General features: G+C 32.8%; 1 protein-coding gene and 1 non-coding gene across 2 annotated transcripts in view; both read left to right on the top strand.

Annotated features, from left to right (window-relative positions):
- Positions 1-6753, top strand: part of LOC138701404 (interference hedgehog-like) — a 408867-nt gene extending 402114 nt beyond the window's left edge. Inside the window, exon 15 of the mRNA XM_069828262.1 lies at positions 3004-6753. Within this exon, the coding sequence (XP_069684363.1) occupies positions 3004-3231 (228 nt within the window). The 3' untranslated portion in view covers positions 3232-6753. The remainder of the gene's footprint in view (positions 1-3003) is intronic.
- Positions 6754-20158: 13405 nt separating this feature from the next.
- Positions 20159-20231, top strand: TRNAT-CGU (transfer RNA threonine (anticodon CGU)). The gene has a single exon. It is a non-coding gene; the product is annotated as a tRNA-Thr (tRNA).
- Positions 20232-25430: the final 5199 nt, after the last annotated feature.

Here is a 25430-nt window from a genome sequence, read left to right on the forward strand (position 1 = left end):
CCCACTATATGTGAATTGTTTTGTTAAGATTTTGGAGTTGAACTAGCATTCCATTTCTTATTGTTTTTGTTGTTATTTTACTATTTTTAGTTGATGTCTTATCTTGTTCTTACATACTATTTAATACATTGTGGCCCAAAAAAACTGGAGATTTTTAACATAATGAAATGAAACTTTAGATACTGTATTAAATTAACTTTATGATAATATAGAATATACAATAGTATGCCATTTGCATGTAACCATTACTTCTTTAAAATGACATCCTTCAAATGCCCTCCACCAATGTGCATACATTTTTGTAATTGCTCTTTGAAGTTTCTCATTATACTTTGCAACTTTTCGACTGAAATATTTGAAATTTCTTCATGAATTACCGTCTTCATTTGTGCAATGTTTCGCAGTTTGTTTGCGTATGCCTTGTCATGAAAAGAAGTCACATGCATTTAAATCCGGGGACTGTGCAGACCAGGAAATGTCTCCATTTCTCGTTATGATATGATTTCCAAACAAATTTCGCATTTCCGTCATAGAGATGGCTGCAATATTTGCTGTTATACTGTGTTGCTGAAACCAAATTGTTTTGTTGACACGAAAATTTCTTCTTTTCAGTTGACCACTTAAAAAATTTTGAATCATTACCACATAATGAGCTACATTAACAGTTTGTGCAAGACCTTTGGCAGTTTTTTTTCTCTACCTGGAGGTTTCTTCTTTAGTGCTGAGCCTGTTTCTTCTAAATTGCGAACCCAGGTTTTTTTAATCGCATGTGAAAAGGGCACAGGAACATGACGATGGAGTTGAAAGTGGCGGCAAAACTCCATATGCGCAGCTTCTGCATTTTAACCATTTGGATAATAAGATTTTACAGTAAATCCTCGTTGCTTACCAGTCCAATGGTCCATGTTTAATGAATTGTAACAATCAGGCTAAGGATCTAAGCCGTACTGTACTACCAACAACAAAATTAAAATTTCCTATTTCTTTGGCCCACCTTGTATAATTTTATTAATTACAGTGTAACTTCTCAATAGTGAACACCTCCTGGAAATTAAAAATGCCTGATATTGAGGTCTGCTATTGAGACAATAACATAAAACGAAACTACAGTATTTTGACATGTGTCTAATTTTTTTGAATTTCTTACTAACAATGATAATGGTACTGAATTTTTTTGCAGTAGTTCTTATATGAAAAATGTATTGAATACTATACAGTATTTTACAATAGTATTCATTTCATTCATTCATTTATTTTATTCCATAGATCTTACATGAGCAATGAAGCTTTAAGATGTGGAACAAGTCAAAATTTTACAATATTACAATTACAATTTTTACAAATTTTTATAGTTTTACAATTTAGTAATTTTCTACAATTTTTACAATTTTGTGCAATTTTTTACAATATTTTGGCGAGATGTAGTGAGATGAGGTGAGGTACGAGGATTCGCCAAAATATTACCCGGCATTTGCCTTTGGTTAGGGAAAACCTCGGAAAAACCCAACCAGGTAATCAAATCAAAGGGGTTGATGCCAAGGATTCGCCATATACTCACCATAGACCATCTGGCTTCAGTCCCGCGGCTGTGGAAAACATATACAAATGAAATCCAAAGTGACTAATTTGACTGAAACATGTAACATTAGCCCTACATTTAAAATTTTAAAGAAATTTGACATTTTTGTATGTTTCCTTGTCGCTTTCTGATTTTTATTTTCTAGATACTGCACATTTCTGCATTGGGAGTGAGTTTGCATCACCTTAGTAGTTAGTCTTTAAGTCAACAGGATTATCAGCAGAACTAGTTCGATCACATTACAGATCAGCACCACAGAATGTGGTGGTCTTTGGCATGGCATGTCAGGGGAATGTAAAAGTGTTGGTAGGGAAGCTCTGCAGCGGGCGACTGTTTTGTCGTCAAAATAGGAGAAGTGTGCAATAAAACTGGTTATGAGTCACACGAAAGATAATGTATTTTCCTATTTTTCTAAGGCCTGATAAAGTACGAGTAATGTTAGCAAATAATTGATGTTATTTTTAATGGATCTCGTGTCTGCTGTTGAGAAATGTTTAAGTAAAAAGTATGCTTCTATATCTGTCTGTGTCTGTTATAGAGAATGTCCTCTATCGAGAAGATATTTTTCCAGATGTTTCTATATCTGTCTGTGTCATTACAGAGAATGTCCTCTATCGAGATGATATTTTTCCAGCTGTTTCTATATCTGTCTGTGTTATAGAGAATGTCCTCTATCGAGAAGATATTTTTCGAGATGTTTCTATATCTGTCTGTGTTATAGAGAATGTCCTCTATCGAGAAGATATTTTTCCAGATGTTTCTATTCTGTCCATGTTGTTATAAACAATGTCTTCTATCGAGAAGATATTTTTCCAGATGTTTCTATATCTGTCCATGTCGTTACAGAGAATGTCCTCTATCAAGAAGATATTTTTCCAGGTGTTTCTATATCTGTCCGTGTCATTATAGAAAATGTCCTCTATCAAGAAGATATTTTTCCAGATGTTTCTATATCTGTCCGTGTCTGTTTATAGAGAATGTCTTCTATTGAGAAGATATTTTTCCAGAAGAGCTCATGTAATTCTTCAGGGAAATTTCAGTGTTCAGTATTGAAAGGTTTCTGCTATTGAGAGGTGTCTGTTAAGAGAAGTTTCACTTATTAAGAAATAAATGATCAAAAACAAAGAAAAGTAATAATTAAAATGAAGTTAGAATGTAATCCAATTACATTTGGGATAATTTTTCAGTATTGATTAATTTTGATTTTGACCCTGCCATGTTTCCTCGAGTCCTCAAAAAGTAGTACAAAACTTTACTGGGATATCTAATGCACGCCAATTTATCACCATATCATAATTGGAATTTGACTTCAGGAGGATAGTCGGATTTCAGAAAGTCTTAGTTGATCTTAGCTGAAGACATTGGAAAAGAAAAACAGAGTCCATTGTTTGTGTATTTACAAATGTAATTAATTATGTTTACAGAATCAAAATGTTATGGAAATGGCATACTTGTCAAGGCAGAACAACAACTGTTCAACAACAAGTGAAGCTAGTGGAAGTGGAAGTGGTAGTGGTGCTAGTGGCGCTAGTAGTAGCAGTACTTCAGGGAACGAGGGGGCCCAGCCATCCCCCTCTAAATTGAACACAAGTGAAGCAAAAAGCTGGCGTGTGGCAGCACCAGACAAGGCAGCAGAAGAGAACTATGTCTGACAACCAAGTGGTAGGACTGAGTAAACATGTGATATGCGAAAGAAACATTGCTAGGCAATAGTTGACAGATGTGTCTTACATATAGTGATGTATGAATCTTGCCGAATGAGGTGCCTGCAAAGTATCTTATTTATTCTCACTTTGTCTGTGTTATAGTCCACTAGTCAGAATGTAGCCACAATAGTTACTGTTTTCATCCAAATCAAGTGAAACTGTCGTAATCGATAACTAGAATGGAGCCAGCTAGAATGAATCCCTGAAGAAAGAAATGGTGTCTGTGAATGATACATACTTTCTCATTATGAAGTTTACACAGTCATTAATAAACTTTGTGTCAAATGAGCTGTGTGTAACCACTGTCTAACAGATATCTTCCCTTTCTCTTTTCAAATCCATAAGCCTTCCATCATTTTAACTTAAAACGTTCATATGGTGCTCTATCAGTATAATGATGTTTTTCTTTGGAGTGAGAAAGAGATACAGATTAAACTCTAAATATAAATCTGCCCAATTTTAAATGATCACTCATACTATTTCGGCTGTAGTGAAGTGCTTCTCCACTTCTGTTTAATTCGAAGAAAAACATTTTTAATGCATTTAATGTATTTTGTGTGTATGTATATACAGTTCCCAGGTGCTATGTCCACGGATATTTCGTCCACTGTTTCGTATGTCCCTTTGATATTCTGTCCACTATATTTTTTTCGTCCTCTGGGGTGCTATTCATAGTCATTTCACAGCACGCGCTATGAGCGTACTAAGCTAGCCCCGGCTATCCACTGGATACTTGTACAGAATTCAAATCATATTCTATCACTAACACTGGTTTATGAATACGAAAAACGCTGACCATCCACTGGAAACCAGCGCTAAAAATGTCTATGAATACGGCCCCTGGTGTTTTATGTCCACTATTATTTCGTCCACAGTTTAAATGTCCATTGTGCTATTTTGTCCACTGAAAGTTTGGTCCACATTTTATTATGTCCTACATTTATCTTTGCTCTCTTTATTAAGTTGTCCATTTTATTGTCTCGTCCAGTACATTGTATCCAATATTCCTGAATATTCATTTGCATAAATGGTTTAAAATTAATACACTATTACTACTATACCACTACCACTACTATAATAATAATAATAATAATAATAACAATGTGAATGAATGTGGTAAGTATAATTGTTGTGGACTAGGATGTCCCGCCCTCTTACAGTTATCATATAACATAGAAGCCATTTTAAATGTTTTCACTTACTTCAAAATTTAATACTGAATCAATGAACTACATAGGCTACTCGTATTTTCATAGAAGTGAACATTATTATGCTACAAAATAATTAAATACATTTCCATAGCAACCCTTATTTTTTAAATTGCATATTGGAAGTACCTGTTACTCAAAAATGAACAAAATATTCCAGGACAAAATATTTAGTTGACATAGAAACTAATGTACAAAGAAAAATTGGGAAAAAAATTATGGACACAAAATATTAATGGACAAATTTTTTGGTGGACGAAATGTTTGCTGGACTAATTTCCTTGGGCAAAATAGCTGTGGACGTGAGATAGTGGACAAATTGTCTGATAGACATACTGCTGTGGACGTATTGTCCTGGAAGCGTATATACTGTTATATCTTCTCTTCATGATTTTTCAGAGTGTGTACATGAAAAATCTATCTGATAAATGCTTTATAGCATTGTTCTCATAATATCTACATGAAAACTTTGGCACTTGTACATGTGAGAACTACAGTGAATCGGACATTGGTTTGTTTAGACAGTATGTTCATACTAGCATCATGCATTACAGGTGCTATGTTCGGTTCAAGTTTGTCAAGTACAGCAAAGTTCAAATTCTCCCATGTTCACTCTGCAGAAGGTGACCTGTCATGTTTGTTTCACCATGTTATATAAATATTCGCTGTCCTCTACTCATGCTTTAATCGCTTAAGGATTTTAGCACAGATCTTGCTATTAGTTTTTCATTTAAAATCAGATGAAGTTTTTAATGTTTTGGTTGCCTCTCTCATGTTCGAACATTGCAGGACACTAGTTCATACCTTAAACATTTATCATAGTAAAGCAGAAACAAGTACAAATAAAAAATTGTCATTATCGATTCCTTTTCGACAAATATTAAATACATCTTTTATTGGTTAGTGATTATACATCAGCAAATCTGACTTGTTATTTCTCTGTCAGAAACATACAAAACATATTCTTTTTTACTTTCAAAGAATGAGAATTGTGAAGATAACAAAGTCCGAAATGGGATGCTTTATACAAATATAATGTAAGAAAATAGGAAAGATTGGGGAATGCTGGGTTTGCAGTGAAAGATCTGCCCTTTGACAGAAAACTATGAATGAATGCAAGAAATATGTCGCCTTACGTCTTACATACATATGTTTTTCAAATTTACTCAATTTTCCAGTCTTCCTGCTAAATATTGAAGTGCAAGAGAGTGAATGATATCGCCAACTACTCGATATTAGATACCAAGTAACCAGGTATCCAACAAACATTCAATGAATTTCAAGAATTGTAAAATCTCAGGGTGATAGTCAGAATGTGGTATTTCATGGTTCCATACAAAAGTTCAAGTATAAGAAAGAGTTTGCAGCTCCATTTATCTCTAAACATCGGGTCTTATTTGGCTTTTAATTTATTTGTGACAAAGGAAGAGATATGGGGAAGGAGAAGGGAAAGAGGACAAGAGCCCATCTCAGAACATGAGATGCAGTCTTTCTGTCCAATATTTCAAATTCTTTCATGTTCCTTTCCATGTTCATTTACGTTCCTTTTTCTTTGCTCAATTTCCGCAACAGTTAGACTTAACACTAGTTTAAAAAAAAATAATTCGTGTAGATATCTTCATTTCTTAAGAGATTAATTTAGAGGAAATGTAAGTCTATATCATGCTCTATTCCTGAAGCAGATAAAGCTACGTTAATTTTGATTTTTTGAGACCTATTTTTTATCTGAAGAATTTTTAGATTAGAAGTGTGAATATCTAAGTGATAACACAAACTTTTTTGGGGACATGAAAACTATACATACGTGAAATACATAGCCTTGCAGATTTCCAAAGCAAATAGCTCATGTTATATATGTTACCTTTAAAACCCGAAATCCGTCAAAATCAGTTTCAACTAGTGAAAACTAGTTTTAAAAATGCAGATAGATAGAAGCGAGTTTTCGTAAGATCTAGAATCAATGACAGGTTAGGTTTGGTTTGTTTAGGTTTTTGGTTTATTTAGGCTTTTACCAAACTAAAACCTAAACAAACCAAACCTAACCTGTCACTGATTCTAGATCTTACGAAAACTCGCTTTCTATCTACCTACATTTGCTTAAGCTAGTTTTTACTAGTTGAAACTGGTTTTGACGGATTTCGGGTTTTAATGGTAACATATATAACAAAAAAAACTATAATATCATATTTGTGGAAAGTTAGTAGTTTTTCAGAACATAATGTTTTTTCCCAAATGTTTAACAATATTTTATTTGGTACTGGTAACTATTGCGAGTAGGATCGTGATTTTTGTCCATATCGATAGGAAATCTAATAAAAAAAACCATTTATTCCTCTGGTGTATTTCAATAGTGTGCACGGTTTTCGTGTAAATTTTTTTTAAAACTTCTAAATTCAAGCTATTGCACGATGTGATCAAGTGCCAACGTCTTGGCAGAGAGCAGCTCACCTACCAAGACACATCGAGTTTGTTGACCTCTTACATCTATATCACGAGTAGAGTGTGTTAGCGACGATGTTGCCGGACTGCTGAAACTTCAAATGTAATTTTGTAATTAACTGTGCATTTAATCACGAAACGTAATATAGGTTTTCTATTCATATACATATACCCTATCATCCCTTTCAATCTGCAAGGTTATTGACTTTCGCCCTATATAATTGAATTATCACGCCAGGTTACGTAATAAGGAAGATTAAAATGAAAAACGTTTGAGCCAGTTTAGACTGTTGTATGTTCTTGACTTCAACTAAAGACTCAGTAATTTTTACGTAAAAATGATTATACTTCACATGCATCATTCCGAGTTGAACTGACTCTTAGATATATCGAATATAAGCAAAATCCTTCCAATAGTTCAAGAGAAATGTATATAGACAGACGGATAGATACACATGTCGAAAATTACTTTTTCCGTGAAAATTTCGAAATAATTTTTTTGCAATATCAAAATACCAGTACTTTCTCTTTATACTTATTCTTATTACATCGAGAAAGTAAAGGTCTGCATTGTGAAAGCTTGCAGGTAAAGCACGTGGTGGTCTGTTCATGATGTGATTTCGATTGTTGATTTTTAAATTACAATAATTGCTGGTTGCCATTGAATTTAAACACGAACTTTCATTCAGTATACTGTTGAATCAAAATGTGTCCTCGTCAATGTATAACTGCACTTTTTTGCAGTTCTATGCTTTTTGTTTGTTTGTGTCTTTTTTTTTTTACAATATGTATAATTGAAACTGCTGTATAGTTACGTATTTAATTTCAACATTGCAATATTGAACAGGTATGTCCTTTACTATTTAGGCATAATTTGCTCCTCTCAAATACATAAAATAGCAAAACAGGTTTTAGCTAATAAATGCTATTTCTTAAAGTAAATATTGCTATAAAATGCTATTTTTAAAAACATTTTTGCTATAAATTAAAAAAAAAAACAAGCATTAACTCTCTTGCTTTCCAATATAAGACAGTGATGTAGCAGAAAGTATAACTGTTTTAATATAGGCACCACATTTTTATGTTATGGCGGTTATATCACCTACATGCAATTCCCACTTTGTTGGAGGACCACACCTATTTTTGCTTAGCGGATCTATACGACTAGGGTGACTAGACATCATCTTTTGTCCGGACATGTCCTCCTTTTTAGGCCTTTGTCTAGGATCAAGAGATGTCTTCTTTTTTGTAACTTGTATGCCTGATATTTTGAAATTATCTGATTTGACGCCTTTTTTCAAGTAATTTGCCTGTAGATGGCAGCAGCATCGACAGAATATACTCTTTGCCAGTGATCATAACTCTCTTTGCTCCTTCTTGTTATTGTTGTTGCTCAGAGTCCTGATCACATATATAACAGATTGCTCAGCCTTATAGGCTTTGACGGCAACAACTTTTATAAATTTCACTATGATGCCATCTAGCTACTGCATAAGAAATCACGTTATAACTCTCATTTGAATTGCATGGAGCAACTGTACTTCCATTTAGCTAATTTGTTTAATAAAATATGCTGAAAACGCAAACAAATGGCTGTATAGATTGACAAATTGAACTGAAACCCTGACCGAGTTACTACATGAGCGCTGGCTGTCTTGGGGAGGAGCAAGTGAGAAAGCACGGGGGGAAGGGAGAGAGCACTATGCACTATATACTTGCAGGTCCACTCACAGTTTGCCAAACCTGCTAACAAAAGCATTAAAAGGTTGACTAGTTGCCTGCAATGCTAGCATAATGGAACCTTCCTAGCCGACAGTCGAGGCAAAAATGAAGAATCCGTTATTGTGGTAATACTGGAGAGTGGTTCTTCTATTGGTCGCGATACCCACACACACCCTCTCAGATATTTACGTGGTGATTGGTGACTGAATGACGAGGAGCGAGGGAGAGAGAAGAAAGAAGGAGAGAGATTCCAGAAGTTGGCGTGTTTTACAGGGTTCCACTTGAAGTTGTCAAACTATAGTGAAGGTTGGCTTTTGTAACTTGCACATGTTTTATAACCACATGTTCAACAAATATCAGAGATCATTTCTGGCTGATTCCACTTTAGCTCTTCTTTTTCTCCTGTTAACAAAGTTCTCATCACCACACACACTTTCTTATTCGAACTGGTAGTTGATAACAGCATTTTCTGTTATTGGAAACATAGTACAAGTTCTAGAATTGGTGCAATTTGGATGAAAATTGACGGCGTTTTTAGTCACAAAGTGCCCTTATTTATTACAATTTGCAGGCACCTGTAAGTTCTTAAAAGTGAAAATGTACTGATTATTATTAGCTGCAATTGAAATTGGCGTGCTTGATTTAAAACCCTTGCATACCTGACTAACAATGCAAAACTCGTAAAGGGGAAATTTCCCAAATAAGTATTACATATGAAAGCTTACTGTACTACTTTCATTTACAAGATGTATATTGTACCAGAAACTTATATATCTAAGGCAGATATTTTAAAAACTAATATTCATACTTGTTATTTGTTGTGCATATTATGATTTGTAATTGAATATTATCCATGAAGGGTAAATATTTTGCTACGAAAATTTTAAAATAGCAAGGTGATAAATGAAGATATGTGTGTTATGTAAGGAAGGAAGATGTATGGGTGAGGTGTGAATTTATCTATTTTAGAACAGGCAGTTTTATACTAATGAAAACAGAAAATTTCGAACAGATGAATTAAAATTATCAACAACTTCTTATTAGTTAAAAGATACTTTATCATTAGAAAAACAGGTCTTTGTTACTGAGAAATATAAAACATTTTCACTCTCTGTCGGTTTTTCTAGATCTTCGTACAGATAATACACATTAATATTACCCAAAAAGTTTCCATAGTGCTGAACACTACTAAATTCTCATGTTTTTACTTAAATTTTGCCACTTATCTCTATGAGATGTTTTTCGTATTGACAATATATTCCAGTCATGTTTCCTGTGATTTCTTCCGTATAAATAGCGTGATTTTTACTATTTCATTATACCAATATAAAGTATTGTGATGTTAAAATAAATAAATTTTGAGATTTTCACGCAAATACACAGACACATTTTCAGCTTCCTAAATATCAACTTATTTTGGGCAATCTATCTGTATACAGCGATTTCTTCAAACCAATGGGCAGATTTTGTTCATAAACAATATCTCTGAGTCAATTTGTAATGAGAATGACGCATGTTAAATGTAATAGTGTTTAATTTATAGTATTTTTATTAAACCTAATTATTGCAACTTAAGTAATTACAAATCACTTAATTAATTACATGTCACAACTTAGATAATTACACTGCACCTATAATTAAAATCTCAGTTTAATCTTTCCAGCCTTTCCTTAAATGTGTTGATTTTGAGAGGATCACCCTGAAAGATTGCTGTAGGTAAGCTGTTCCAATCTACTATTATGCTGTTAACAAAGGAAAATTTTGCCACGTCTGTTTGTTTTCTGCATTTAAACTTCATAATATAATCAGCCCTGTCTAAGTATGATGGTGTCACTAATTTAGTAGGTATTGATTCGGTCCATGTTTTATGTCCCATTTATGCCTTGTTTCCTTCAAATTATTCCCATAACCTCAAAGACGAACATTTGAATCGTGAAATAATATAAAAAAGAAACTTAATTCAAGTTTCAAACGAATTTCAACAATGCTTGTTGCTTTAGTCGCGAAATCTTAACAATAACATATTTTTAAGTAATATTTCCATGATTTCCGTTTTTTTTTTTGATGGCGAATTTCGTGCTACCATTTTATCAACAAATAAATGCAACTGTGTATTAAAATATTTTATGTAAATGTTATTGTAAAAACTGAAAATTGATGCTCAAAATGCTGCATATACCACTCTTATCTTGTTTAATGTCTTAAGCTAGAATTATAAAACTTAATTTTAATCATCTAATTGGCAATAACAACGAAATCTTGAAATTTTATAACGAATTTTCCTTAAAAATAAAACCACTTTCATAGGACTCTGATTTATTTGAAAAGGAAGGAATATGCTTAAAATCCTATTAAAAAATAAAAAGATAATATAAATTATTGTAATATACAAATAGCTATTTTATATAAATTTGTTCAGAATTAATGTCATTATCGACCTAAATCATACAATTTATAAATGAAGTCAAGTAGGTATCTTATTTTTATGGCATTATAGACAATGCCTTTCGTGTGAAATCCCGAAAACTGAAGATTATCTCTCTTTCTTTAGGTGCATAGTAAGTGACTAATTTCTGCATATCTGTTGAATAATAGTCCGAGAAAATAAACTGTAGAAGATAATATAATTGACCAAAATGATAAAAGAAATGAATTGTTGTGAAAAAATGAAGCATATAATGAGAAAGTATGTCTCTTCTTTAAGACTTCCATTTTTTATTTTCTTGGTGCTTTCACGCTGTTTTAATCCATGACTGTCTTTATTTAATTTTTGGCACCATTACTGGTTGTTGATATAATTTAGAAATGCCATATTTTTCTAATTCCCCATTCCTGTTTTTTCTCATAAGCAGATGCAATGTTTAATTTCTCTGAAACATTAACTTTTAAAGAATATGATGCATACAGTTTTACTTGTTAATATACAGAGTGACTTAACCTTTTCATATCCGATAATATTTTAACTGTTGTTGCTATATCAATACGACAAATGGACATTAAATTATATCGAAGGACACATCTGATGCATGTGATGGAATTTTTTTTACTTAAAGAATTTTTAAGATAAGAGGGCAAACATAATTTTTTTAACGGTACCGGTAATGCAGTAATACTGTATTTTACTGTGACAATATTGCACATGTTGTGGAATGACATTAAAGTAATGTAGATGAATAAAAAATAAATATAATTACTCTGGAAAAACACGAAATTCTTGCTGTGTGCAGTCACATTTTTTCACATTGTGTTCAAAGACAAGACTATTTGCATTGCAACACTCTTTTGCACTCTCCATCACTATTGCAGTGGCATTACAATCCATGTCTCCCCCTGTAATTGGAATCTGTTGGTAAACTACATTTTTTACATATCCCCAAAGAAAGAAATCTAATGGCATTAGATTAGGCGATCGTGCTGGAAATCTCTGAACAGGACTATCTCTTTCCACCCATAGCTGGAATAGCTGGTTCAGTGCATTTCTTGTCATTAAGGCATTATCAGCAGGACATTCATCACGCAGATACTACATCATTTGACACAAAGTCAGCAGTAGATCTTCGAAAAATAAAAATATGGTTAAGGTATGTCTCAAGAAATGCCTGTACTTTCGACCTTCAACATTATTAACGTTGGAGGACATAGGGAGAAGGGTGTGTCAGAGCTTGTTTTTATGTTTGCTCTCCCTGATAACATTCAAACAACCAGTAAACTGTATGTTTTGAACTTAAATTCCGGAAAATCTAATCTCAATTTCGGAACATCTAACCTCAATTTCGGAAATGGTTCATTCATATTCAGAAAAAATAAACTTAATTTCGGAAAAGCTAGCCTCAATTTCGAAAAATATAGGAAATGAAACGAAAATCAGAAAAGAATGAAGACAATTTAGAATTTGAAAGTTTTTTCGTTTTTAATTTTTATTATAGTAAAACTAACATATATAATTTTATTATATATTGTACCGTCAAAACCAATTTCAACTAATAAAAACTAGCTTATATATAATTTATTTCCAAAAAATCGTTTTCCCAGGCATTCTGGGTTGCCAAAACCACAGACTAATATAATATACACAAGAATAGTAAGTGATTACAATAAGTAACTGGGATAAGTTTACATGAACAGAAAACTTGAATTTTTTTAGTAATGAAAATTCAATTAGACCATCTCTGCTTATCTGTATTACAATTATAATTTATTGATGTCTTACATTAACGTTTTCGGTACCTCAGTGTACCATCTTCAGATGTATTTATGATGCTAAATTTAAATTTAAACCTGGCCAATAGGTACATATGTTGTGGTCTTGGATAGTGTGTGTGTGTGTGTGTGTGTGTGTGTGTGTGTGTGTGTGTGTGTGTGTGTGTGAGAGAGTATACATACTATACCCATATATGTTTACAGTGGTTATATGGACCATAAAACACTTATATACTATCGACTGTAAACATATATGGGTATAGTATGTATACTCACACACACACACACACTATCCAAGACCACAACATATGTACTTATTGGCCAGGTTTAAATTTAAATTTAGTATCATAAATACATCTGAAGATGGTATACTGAGGTACCGAAAATATTAATGTAAGACATCAATAAATTATAATTGTAATACAGATAAGCAGAGACGGTCTAATTGAATTTTCATTACTTATTAGTCAGCTTATCGGAACAATTAATACAAGATGAAACTATTGAATTTTTTAATTCAGACAAATTATGTATATGTAATATGCAAACTAAAAGAAAGGAGAACTATAATACGTGATATACATAAATGGTTTTTGAAGATTGCTACAGAATCTTTAATAGGAATGATATCATGGATTCCAAAGCTTTTTAAAATATTAATGGTTAATTGTGAGATGTTACCCCTTGCTCTGAATATTAAACCTTGCACTTTCTAGATGCCTTCGTCTGATATTTTTCCTCGAAAAAATGAAACCTAATCTGTCAGTGATTCTAGCCCTTACGAAAACTCACTTTGTATTATCTACATTATTTGCTTACATTAGTTTTTACTAAATGAAGCTGGTTTTGACGGATTTCTGGTTCTAATGATCACATATATATGTTAAATAAAATTGATTCTCTATATTCTTTCAAGGGAACAGAAATATTGTAGCTACACATTCCTCTAATAAACAACGTTTATTGATAATATTCGTTTAGGCCTACATGACAACAAGAATTTAGTGCAACTAACTTGCATATAATTTAGTACAATCTTATTCAAAATAAAGATAAAATAAAAATAATTTAAATAATGTTAAAGCTTTCCGAAATTAGATTTATCTTTTCCGAAATTGTATACTTTTTTCCGAATATAATTGAACATTTTCCGAAATTGAGGTTGAAAGGTAGTAATTTGTTGTTAGACATTAGCTAGCTCAATAATTGCAATACAAAACATATTGAGTTCCCATTTGAAATTATGAATTTGATCTTCATGTCTCGAACACTATTTACATCAGAAATATTTCATTACGTGCATCAGATGTCCCTGTCGATATAAAATAATTTAATTTTTATTTGTTGTACATAGCAACAACAGTTAAAACGTTATGGGAGTTGAAAAAGTTGAGTCACCGGTAACTTAGATCGTGTTAAAAAAAGTCAAGAAGAAAGTCATCAGAGATATGAATTAGCTATTTTCATATTTTTTTATACTTCAAATAAATACCCATTAACTTCAAGTAAAACAAATCACTTCTGTCTTCAGAGAAACCACATCTAAGGAAGTCTTGTTAGATGGCCATAAGAAACACAATCTTAGGAAGAAATCCGTTCAGTACCAGTAGTTTAAAAGAAATCTTTGTACACAGACTGGACAAATGGCTTACTAGAAACCATTTTTTCAGTGTCAGGTATGTTGAAAACTTGTATGTCAGTGGAAATCTCTAAATCGATTTTTGTCAGTATCACAATACTGAAAGTAAAATTGTTACAAATTTTATAATTTATTGTTAATAAAGATGCAATTTTGTTAGTATATTTCTTGCCAAATTGAAAGAAATCTTAGGATGCAAAAGTTTTGTGGTGAGTTGTCTAGGCAACTTGAATTCAAAACATAGGATCCAAATCAAAGAATCTCTCGTAAGCCACAAATATTGTAACTGTTGGCTCATGTGATGTATTATTCATTGTAGTTATATTGTGATGAGAAATCATCAGGAATTAAGAACACACATCACCAAAATAGAAAAGGAAAAGGGCATGGATTTTCTCTGAACTGGTGAATTTCCATAAATACAAATTTATAGTGAATGTAATTGTTTAACTTTAAATCTGCTGCTTCACCAGTGTTATTTATGTATATGAAGCATTACGTTGCCTAGCAATTGTGCTAGACTCAATGCACGTTTCCAGTGAGTGACAATGCAGCTCGGAGCTGGTAGCTGTATTAAGAACTGTGAAGTGTAGTTTCACTTTTATTTCATTAACAGTGCACTTGATGACTGTCATTGTACAAGTAATATATTAACATTATGTTGTTTTGAACAAAACTTTACGAATTTTATTGATAATTAAATAGTTAATTCCCTATTTTCAAGTATTCACAATGTATGGACTTGCGTTATATGAATGTGCTAACAGTTCCAATTAAAATTATGAGTGTTTATTTATTTTAATATTCTTTTACAATAAGTAAACATTTGCTCTAAACAGGATGTTTTGTGTATAATGTAATGATGTATAAGCATATGGAAGAATCATGTTTAACCCCTTCAGGCCTGATGTACATTAGAGTGTAATTGTTTCTTTTTTTTCTTTTTTGGAATGTCTTCGATACTTTTAAATATTTTGAAAAATTCAGTGTGATAGAAATGGAGAATATTATTTTTGAGACATTTCTATACCTGAATTAAAAATTAAATTTAAAATTTTGGGGCCCCAGGTGTCAAAATTGTCCCCAAATTTTGATTTTCTGTGAAGACTTGATTTGGGAATTTTGGATCCCCAGAATGATTATGTGACCAGTTTTTTTTTTTTTTATATAAATTCAGGTCTGAAGGGATTAAAGAACGTTAACACAGAAACTTTTCAGATTTGTAATTAAGAGAATGCAATAATTTTAAATTATCACTGTAAGTTAAATAGAGAAATGAACTATTTGCACATTCCCATTATGTTAATACAAATAATATATAAGAAATTTGAAATTGGTCATATGGCAATTTTATGTTAGAGAAATGTACAGTTCAATACAGACAGAATGATATCAATTTTCTTGCTGTTTATTTACGTAGTTCTTAGTTATTTAAAACGTGTTATGAAGGAAAGCATGTGTAGGTTTCCATAACATCACACATGTTCAATCTCGAGGAAAGTATGCATAAATACAAGGGTGAATAAAAAGTAATGCCTCCACCATCGTAATTCATGTTTGGGAGGGAATCAAACACAAATATTTGCATACATTTGAAGGTTTCAGAGCCATAGTGGGCCAAGCGCCATTTAATAAAAACGGAGAAAGCAAGGGTTAAAGTTAAGTGAATACCATAGTTTAATTTAGTTTTAATGTGTATACTTTATATTACTTGCTATATGTTTCCATTGAATTATGGTAATAACTTCATTTTAATCCTTTGTTTTCTACGGTTTTAGTAAATGGCGCTTGGCCCACTATGGTTCTGAACCCTTCATTTACTTTTGAATATAATCACCAGATAACTGAATACACTTTTGCCAATAATGTACAAGTTTTGTGAAGCTGACACAGAAGAAATCCACCGTCTGTTTTCTGAACCAGCCTCTCACAGCTCTTTCAGTTTCTTCATCAGATGCATAGTACTGTCCCCAGAGATGATCTTTAAGATTAGGGAAAAGATGGAAATCAGAGTGCGGCAAATCTGGACTGTATGGTGGATGCCGTATTGTCATGAGGTCCACTCTCTCAAATTCTTCTGTAGTGGCCTGTGTTGTGTATGGCCTGGCATTGTCATGCTGCAGGATATTTCCCTTTTCCTTTCTAACCCTTCTCAATCGCCATTTTGAAGTTCGGACCATTGTGATGTAACATGCTTATAATATAATATAATATAAGAATATTTATTTTGTAAGTTCAGTCGAAATGACTTATCAATATTTAAAAAACTACAACAAATATTTATACTGTACATATAAATAATTCATTGAAGTTAAAAGATTTAATGCTAACGTTTTCGCCTATTTAGCATCTTCAGGCATATATTCCAAATATCTCATGTGGTACATTGATTTTACTCTAATTGGAATAACCATTAAATATATACACAAACAATCTTAAAAGAAACATATTAAAAACCATACATGCAAATTAAATTAAATAATGAATAACTCTTGAGTTAATTATTGTTTTTTAATTACTTTATTTGTGTGATGGTTGAGACCAAATCAGTATTCATATCTACTTCAATTTATAACAATACTATAATTAAAACAACTATTACCATACATAAAAAAGTTAAGAATTATGGACATTAAAACAGGTTGAAATTTTGTAAATATTACACCTGTGTTTAAATTAATTAATTCTGAATTATATCTTATTAATGTATTGCACATGGTCGTGTATGTGTTTTACAAATTGATGGTTTGTGTCGTTACGTGTCGTATTATGTCAAGCATTTATTTTGTTGAAATTATAACTGTAGCAAAGTAATAAATTGAAGTATATATGAATATTGATTTGGTTTCAAACATCACACAAATGAAGTAATTAAAAACAATAATTAACTCAACTGTTATTCATTATTTTATTTAATTTGCATGTATGGTTTTTAATATGTTTCTTTTAAGATTGTTTATGTACATATTTAATGGTTATTTCAATTACAGTAAAATCAATGTAGGCCTACCACATGAAATATTTCGAATATATGCCTGAAGATGCCAAATAGGCGAAAACGTTAGCATTAAATCTTTTAACTTCAATGAATTATTTATATGTATAAATATTTGTTGTAGTTTTTTAAATATTGATAAGTCATTTCGACTGAACTTATAAAATAAATACTGTATTCTTATATTGTATTTTGACTTATCTGAATACTATCATAATGTTTTCTAAGATAACACACTTAGTTGATTGTTGTTCCCATATCAAGGAAATCAACGTGGATAACACCATCTCCGTCCCAAAAAATTGATGCCATCGCTTTTCCAGCTGAAGACTGTGACTTGAACTTCTTTTTCCATGGCAAGTCTTTGTGCCGATATTCCATAGATTGACATTTCATCCTGGTTTGTAGTGGTGTACCATGTTCCATCTCCAGTCACAATTGTGTACAGAAATTCACCACCTTCATTCTCGTAACGCAACGAAAGTTCCTGGCAAATTTTAGGTCTCTGCTCTTTCATTTCAGATGTCAGCATCTTGGTTACCCATGGCACACAAACCTTCCAATATTCAAACAAAGCAATGATGTGACCTACATGCTCTTGTGAAATGTTGATTATGTCAGCAGTTTGTCTCTGAGTGATGCAGCGATTGTCATGAATCAGTCTGTCAACTTGTTCCTTGAGAGGCTCACTGGTTGCTATCATAGGATGTCCAAGTCGTTGATTGTTACACAAGTTTTAAGTGGAAGGACACCTTCAGCAGTCAAGAATTCGATAACAGCACATTGCTTAAATCACAGTGACCGGGCTCCTGCATAAGGATCTGTTCTCCACAGTATAACTCAACAGCCATTCACTATAATCACTTTCTACTAACTGTCGTATTTGTGGAAACTCTACGCTAGATGTCAGGATCTGTTGCATGTCTGTGCTACCATGTACTGACAAGTTACAGTGGTGGAGGCGTACTTCTCATTCAACCCTCATACTTGGTATACTCAATTGACTGCCTTTCGTTACGGTGAATTTTGCCTACTACAAGTTCATGATCCATAGACAACGTCAAATTGTAGTAATACATACGAAGCTTATGTAGCTTTTCTGTGTGGCCATATTTGTTTTAATTTAGGGTGCGTTCATTATACAGGGTGTTAAAAAGTATCCAATATTTTAGGAGGTGATAGTATTCATCAAAACAAGAAAAAAAGCCTAATAAACATGTATCCTACAACACATACTTTCTGAGATCTGAACACTTGTTCATAGAAGGTACTCAGTGTGTCGGCCATTTATGGCAATGCATTTTTCTGCTTTACAATACAGCAGGCTACCAGATAATCATACCATAGTTGACATCCCTGGCATGGAATACTGATACGTCACAAGGAATACTGAAAAGAAAAGTTTGGTTGTGAATATGAGCAGAGTTCAGCAGAGATATTGTTGTGAATTTTCGTAATCAGCATGTGTGAGCTGATGAAAATTCCCATGCAGTTGAAGAAACAAGGCATCAGCACTGATTCTCAATCAATGTATGGGCAGGCGTTCTTGGCGGTATACGTGCTATTACAGAGATTAACTGGGGCTCGTTATCAGGATTTTCTAATGTATTGCCTACCTTGCTGGAGTATGTGCCATGTCAGCAAAGACTGTAGATGTGGTTCATGCATGATTGCACACCAGCACATTTTTTTCCGCAATGAGTGTGAACACCTGACGCTAACATTTCAGGACCGCTGGATTGATTGGGGAGGCCCCACACCTTGGCCTGCTTGTTCCTCAAATCTAAGTCCCCTATACTTTTGGTTATCAAGAACAACCAGGTCAATTTCAAAGAGTGATTCCTTATGCCTAAGAGCAGAGGAGTGCATTGCCATGAATGGACGTCACATTGAGCACCTCCTATGAATAAGTGTTCAGATATCAGAAAGTATGTGTCGTAGGACCCATGTTTATTAGACATTATTTTCTTGTTTTGATGCATACTAGCACCTCCTAAAATAATGGCTATTTTTTTAACACTCTCTATATTACTAGATGCAGTGTGGTCAGAGCATAATTTAAGCAAGATACATTTATCCTAAAAATGTTTAGACTAATTGAATTGTAGGCATAGCTTTTTCTTTAAGTTTTAGTGTGTAGTCCTGTCTCCACCTCTTTATTTCATTGACAAATCTTCGTAAATATAAATAAAACTCATTCAGTTTGAATAAATGGTAAAAGTGGTGACTGCAATTTACTCGATGGTTAATATTTGAGAAGAAAAATTCGCTCCGGGGCTGGGGATCGAACCCGGGTCCTTGGTTTTACGTACCAAGCGCTCTAACCACTGAGCTACGCCGAATTCAGTCCACAGCACCGGATCGAATTCTCCTCCTTCAGTGTTTCCCTTTGTGGCCTGACTCCAAGGTAGGCATATATGTTGATGTATACGAGTATGCCCAATGTCAACTGCCATTATACTAGGAGCGAACTCAGCTGAGTGACTTGTTTGGCCGAGATTCCACAGTTAAGTGCACAGTAATCTGTACAGACATATGCACTGCAGCTATGAGAATATAATGGATTTATTAATTTGTCATACAGAATAATATCTGTAATATTGGCAATTAATATTTGAGGAGAAAGGGAAACATTGAAGGAGGAGAATTCGATCGGTGCTGTGGATTGAATTCGGCGTAGCTCAGTGGTTAGAGCGCTTGGTACGTAGAACCAAGAACCCGGGTTCAATCCCCGGCGCCAAAGCGAATTTTTCTCCTCAAATATTAATTGTCAATATTACAGATATTATTCTGTAGGACAAATTAATAAATCCATAATATTACTCGATGGACTTCTTTGGCCTTCATATTCACCACTGCCACCACCCCACCACCACCACCACCACCACCACCACCACCACCACCACCATCACCACCACCACCACTACTGTCGCTTCCACTACCATTACCACCACCACCACATCATTGAATGAGTTTCAAAATTGGTTGCATTTTTTTATCTCTTTATGATCAGAAAGTGAATAACTAGTAATTCATATGTATCATCTTCAGCGTTTCCAGCCTTTGTTGATCATATGAAATGATCCACACTTCATTACAATAGGATCTTGCTGACGTTTTCGTAGATTCTGAATTGAGTTTCTTTTTCAACTAAAAACGTTTTGTTATTATGGAAATATTTATGAACTTTGACGTTTACACTGATATATCTTTTTACATATTTTACAAAGTAAATACCGGTAATTTAAAAAAAAATTGTTAGAATTAAGTTACCAATGTAAATTTTATTTATGCTGCAATCTTGTTCATCTTTTGCAGTAGAAACATTAAGAAGATGTGAAGCATTGTGTTTAGTTTCGTAAGTAACGTGCTTTAAATACTTAAGAACTACTTGACAATATTAAGTTATGTTGCAGATTTATTCTTTTCCCATCCCTTACGTTCAACATTGAGATATTTGCGTTTTGAATAACTTTATACAGAGAAGAAACCAAAAGTTGAAGTTTTGAGTTTTATGGATACATTTATACTGTGGGAATTGAATAACAATATGATAACACTATATGTTTCCCTTCTCATATTAACAACACTGTTATACATTTCTTTTTTCGCACTAATAACACTGCCATAATATATGCTTCTTTTCTTATGTTAACACTGTTAGTGTTTCTCTATTCATATTAACATTTTAACGTCTCTTAAATAAAATGTTGAGTGTACTCTTGTAAAAATGAATTCCTGTGATGAGTGGTACTATTAGGATAATAAATTATAATTTAGTGAAATAATACTGGAGAATGGGCAATTTAAGTGGAGTTGATTCTGATACTACAAGACAACATTATAATTTCATATTCCCAGTAAAAACTACAGCAATGCTAATGTACGGCAAAGTAGCAGCTCTCTGTTTATTATATCATTTAAGAGAAATGAGACATGTAGAAAGACTTTAGTGTAAAATAAAATAATTGTTCATCAAAATTATGTAAAATTATAATAATGTTGTAACTGTCTAGCATTGAACTGTACACATTTTGTATAAAATACAAGTACTATGGTTGTGTGGAAAAAAAAAAAAAAAACATAATAGATTGTAATAATAATTATGTCACAGATTTTAAGAATTTTATATGTTATATATATTTCATATTGATCTGTAGATATTTCTTAAGGTTAGAAGTGAATGAAATAGTTGTGTAATTTTTAACATTTAGCATAAGCGTAGAATTCAAATCAGTGCAATGAACATAACAAGTTGTATTTTTCACTTGAGTGTTAAATGGTATATAGCAAGCAGCAGACACCAGAGAGCATATTTAAATTAAAAAAAAATGGTTGACTCCACAGGTATTAAGTATAATCAGCAGATTCGAAGACTTTATTGATATTACAGACAGTCTTTTTCTGTCTTTTAGTACTGGTATGTACATCATAGAGATCAGTAGGCTTCGAGACTTCAGACCCAATAGAGCAGTTCAGTGGGAAATCCGCATAATGGCATACTGAGTATAGTGGTAAAGCGTACAGTGGGTGGGGGTACTGTAGAATGAATACCAACAAATATCCAAAGGAAAACGCTCTGGATTTGAAAGTTCTGACGAATAATTTGGTTTTCATACAAACCCATTTTCAAACTGTGTTTGAAACTATTATACGGTTAGAAAATTCAGAGCAAGAGAGCCGGAAGCCCTCAAATTAATTTAGAAAATGACGCAGAGAATTAATGAGACACCAAGTACACCGGTTACTGAACGTGTAAAACAGAAGTGGAAATCAATTTTATGTAAAAATAACGGATATGGAACATTGTGTAACATAAACAGCAAATTAGTGGGCATAGAGTCACCCGAGAATAAAGGACTGTCTCTTAGAGACTGCAATGATGTTAGGTTTTTTCGTTTTGCTTCTATCACGTCATGCGATGTAGAGCGCAGAGATGTACTTTCAGAATGTACATATGTGTGTGTTCCCCCATACTACCGTACTCTACTCTAAATAGCAACGTTGTTACCTCAACACATCTCTACCTATCTGCAGCGAGTCAACAACCTATAGTGCATGCACAGTAAACTTATTGTATCGGGTCCAAAGTCTCGAAGCCTGGAGATCAGTGAGGGAAGTGGGGAGAAACCAGAGGCGGTATGCTACCCCAAGATTTTCCCCTGGCAGACTTAGATTTAAAAAAGGCATACCGCCTTCTTACAACATACACATACATGATATATGCAATAAATTGTTTCATGCAGTCAGTAACGCGAATCTTTGAAGCTTACGCAACACGTTACATTTATTAATAAAATAATTTCAAGTTACTTCAGTTATTTACTAGATTATTTTGCAATGTCCACTGAGACTTATCATTTAAAATAATGTTAAAGCTTCAAAATGCCTTATTTAATTATTAATGAAAAGTGCAACAACAATAAAAATGACACAGTGACTAAACTGGCAACAATGACCACCACAAGCTACAGACCACAGCCTTCTATACTTGAAATACTACCATCGATAAGCATTCCAGGGATTTACTTATCAAATAAACGTATCTAAATATACGTTGAATACAGTTCCAGAAGGCTGTGGGTTAGATTTACGAAGCAAACAGATAGTACTCTTTGCTGTGAGGAAATGTATAAACAAATTTTTAACTATCACATTTTTTCAGTAATGGTATGTCATTTTTCACTAACGGTATGCTTTTTGGTCATGGAAACCAGTGGCGGTATTCCATACCAACGCATACCATCTCACTTCCCTCACTGATAGAGATATTTGTGATGGATATGTAGAGTTAAGAAATGCAAATTTCCTAATACTACAAACTTCAGTACCAATAGCTTTCATTACGTTTCATGTTCATTTGATAATTATATTCTCAAAACGCCTAAACATTACGAACTTCATAGGTAAAAAATATTCAATGAAACAAGTAAGAGAAGAGAATTCTTATGATTGGTGCTAGTACCTACAATAAGGTAAATCACAGAAAGGAAAATTTACTATCATAAATCTAGTAAGTTGCTGGAGTGCAGTGATTCAGTGCACAAAAATGATTAATTTGGTAAAATGGTGTTTTATTGCAATAGTCTTGAGCCAGTGTTGTGAGAAATTGCAAGCAGTTTTATTTTCTTTCGCGTTGGAACACCAATAATGTGTTCTTCACACATTCACAATGTACTTTCCTGGTTTTGTGTTTTATCCTTGCTCACAGTTGGCTGCTGCTTATTATATTGATAGACTTTGTAAACTATAGTATTCATCTTGTGTTCAACAGTCCAGTTTTGATTCAGTCTTATTTTTATTTAACATGTGTTATTTATCCTATTCCTAAGAGAGAATATTATATTATTCTTGTAAGTCTCATATTCCACAGTTGAAGAAATTTCTTAGGTTAATTATCAATGGCTCAGTTAATTTTGATCTTTGTTTCCATATTGAGGTAATTACAAAAATGAAAATTTATTTCAAAACCCATGTCTGGAACTAATACAGGTATCTGTTTATTTCTTTTAACCGATTTCAAGTATGTCACACAAATTGACAATTTAACCAACTTTTCATTTCCATAATACATTATAGCGTTATATTTATCAGTGTATGTTTTTATTTTATCACTAGTCTCCAGTGATCTTTTTAGAATAAACATTCTAATTTGAACTATAGGCTACAGAAATTAAAACATTCGGATGTCTTTGTTGTGAAACCTTAAACTTAAACAAGTTCATAATGTATTTCGTTAAACACATTTAAATTTTAAGTCCAAATTATCTTAGAAACAATTGTTGACAATATTTCCTCGAGAATGGAAGAAGTCAATGATTGTTTTTCCCAGTGAAGAAAGTTGCTGTGTAACTTAATGGACAATAAGCTGTGCATGTTCATTTATGCAAATAGCGCCATGTTTACTGATCGTGGGCACTATGAAATAAATTAGGCTTGATAGAATTTAACTGTCGAATAATATTGAAAAGATGTAGATTTGAAGCTGCTTGTACACAATCAAATTTTTTTTGCAATTCATTACTAAACAAAAAAACTTGATTGATCAATATTGAAAAAGATTTGTGACTGTTTCATATTGCTAAAGATTAGGCAGGATTTGAAAATACGTGCTTCAAGTTCATAAAAACTTTTATAGGCCTACGTAAATTCTATGGACAATGACTAGTCTAGACAAAACAATATTTGTATTGCTGAACTGTATGGTATCATAAAACGAAGAACATTAAGATTGCATATTGTTTTAAAACAAAATATTTACAATTACTATTCGTCTAGGTCAGCATTTCTTAAACTTTTCTGAAGTGGGGACCACTTTGTTAAGTGAGAACAGTTCCTCGGACCACCTTACTCTTGTTCCCTTCAAAAGAAAATTTATCATTTATGTAGCATATTTTAATTTCAATATACTTATATTTTAATGTAGAAATAATTAAAATTAATTTAATTCAATTAATTTTATATTGGTATTAACTAATTAAGTTAATGTTAATAGAAGAAAATTTCTTATATCGTCATCTGCAAAAAGAGAAATAAAAAAATTAATGCAGAAACATGCCCGATTTTCAACAAGTAAAGATGCAATTTTGCATGTTCTATTATTGGTATACGACGTACAGTACGTGACCATTTCAATGTGCAAACTATTAAGAAAGTCATAAATACATGAAAAGGTTCGGTACTTTGGTTCTGTTATGAATTCGGGTAGTCCCTAGCTGGGTTAAAAGCACGGCACCAGATGTGCAGAGAAAAGATTGCGAGAAACGCCACGTTCATAGTGCTTTAAATCCCTCTTTTTTGCTGAGAGTTGAGTAGGAAGTCGATAGATGGGTAGGGTAAATAAATTTCATAAAATGTTAGTACTGGAAGAAAAAGTGAAAGGCGATTGCCATGTGTCATTTACAAACTCTGAGATTTTCAGCTATCGTGTGATACACAATTC

The sequence above is a fragment of the Periplaneta americana genome, chromosome 6 (genome assembly GCF_040183065.1).
Source record: "Periplaneta americana isolate PAMFEO1 chromosome 6, P.americana_PAMFEO1_priV1, whole genome shotgun sequence".
NCBI lineage: Eukaryota > Metazoa > Arthropoda > Insecta > Blattodea > Blattidae > Periplaneta > Periplaneta americana.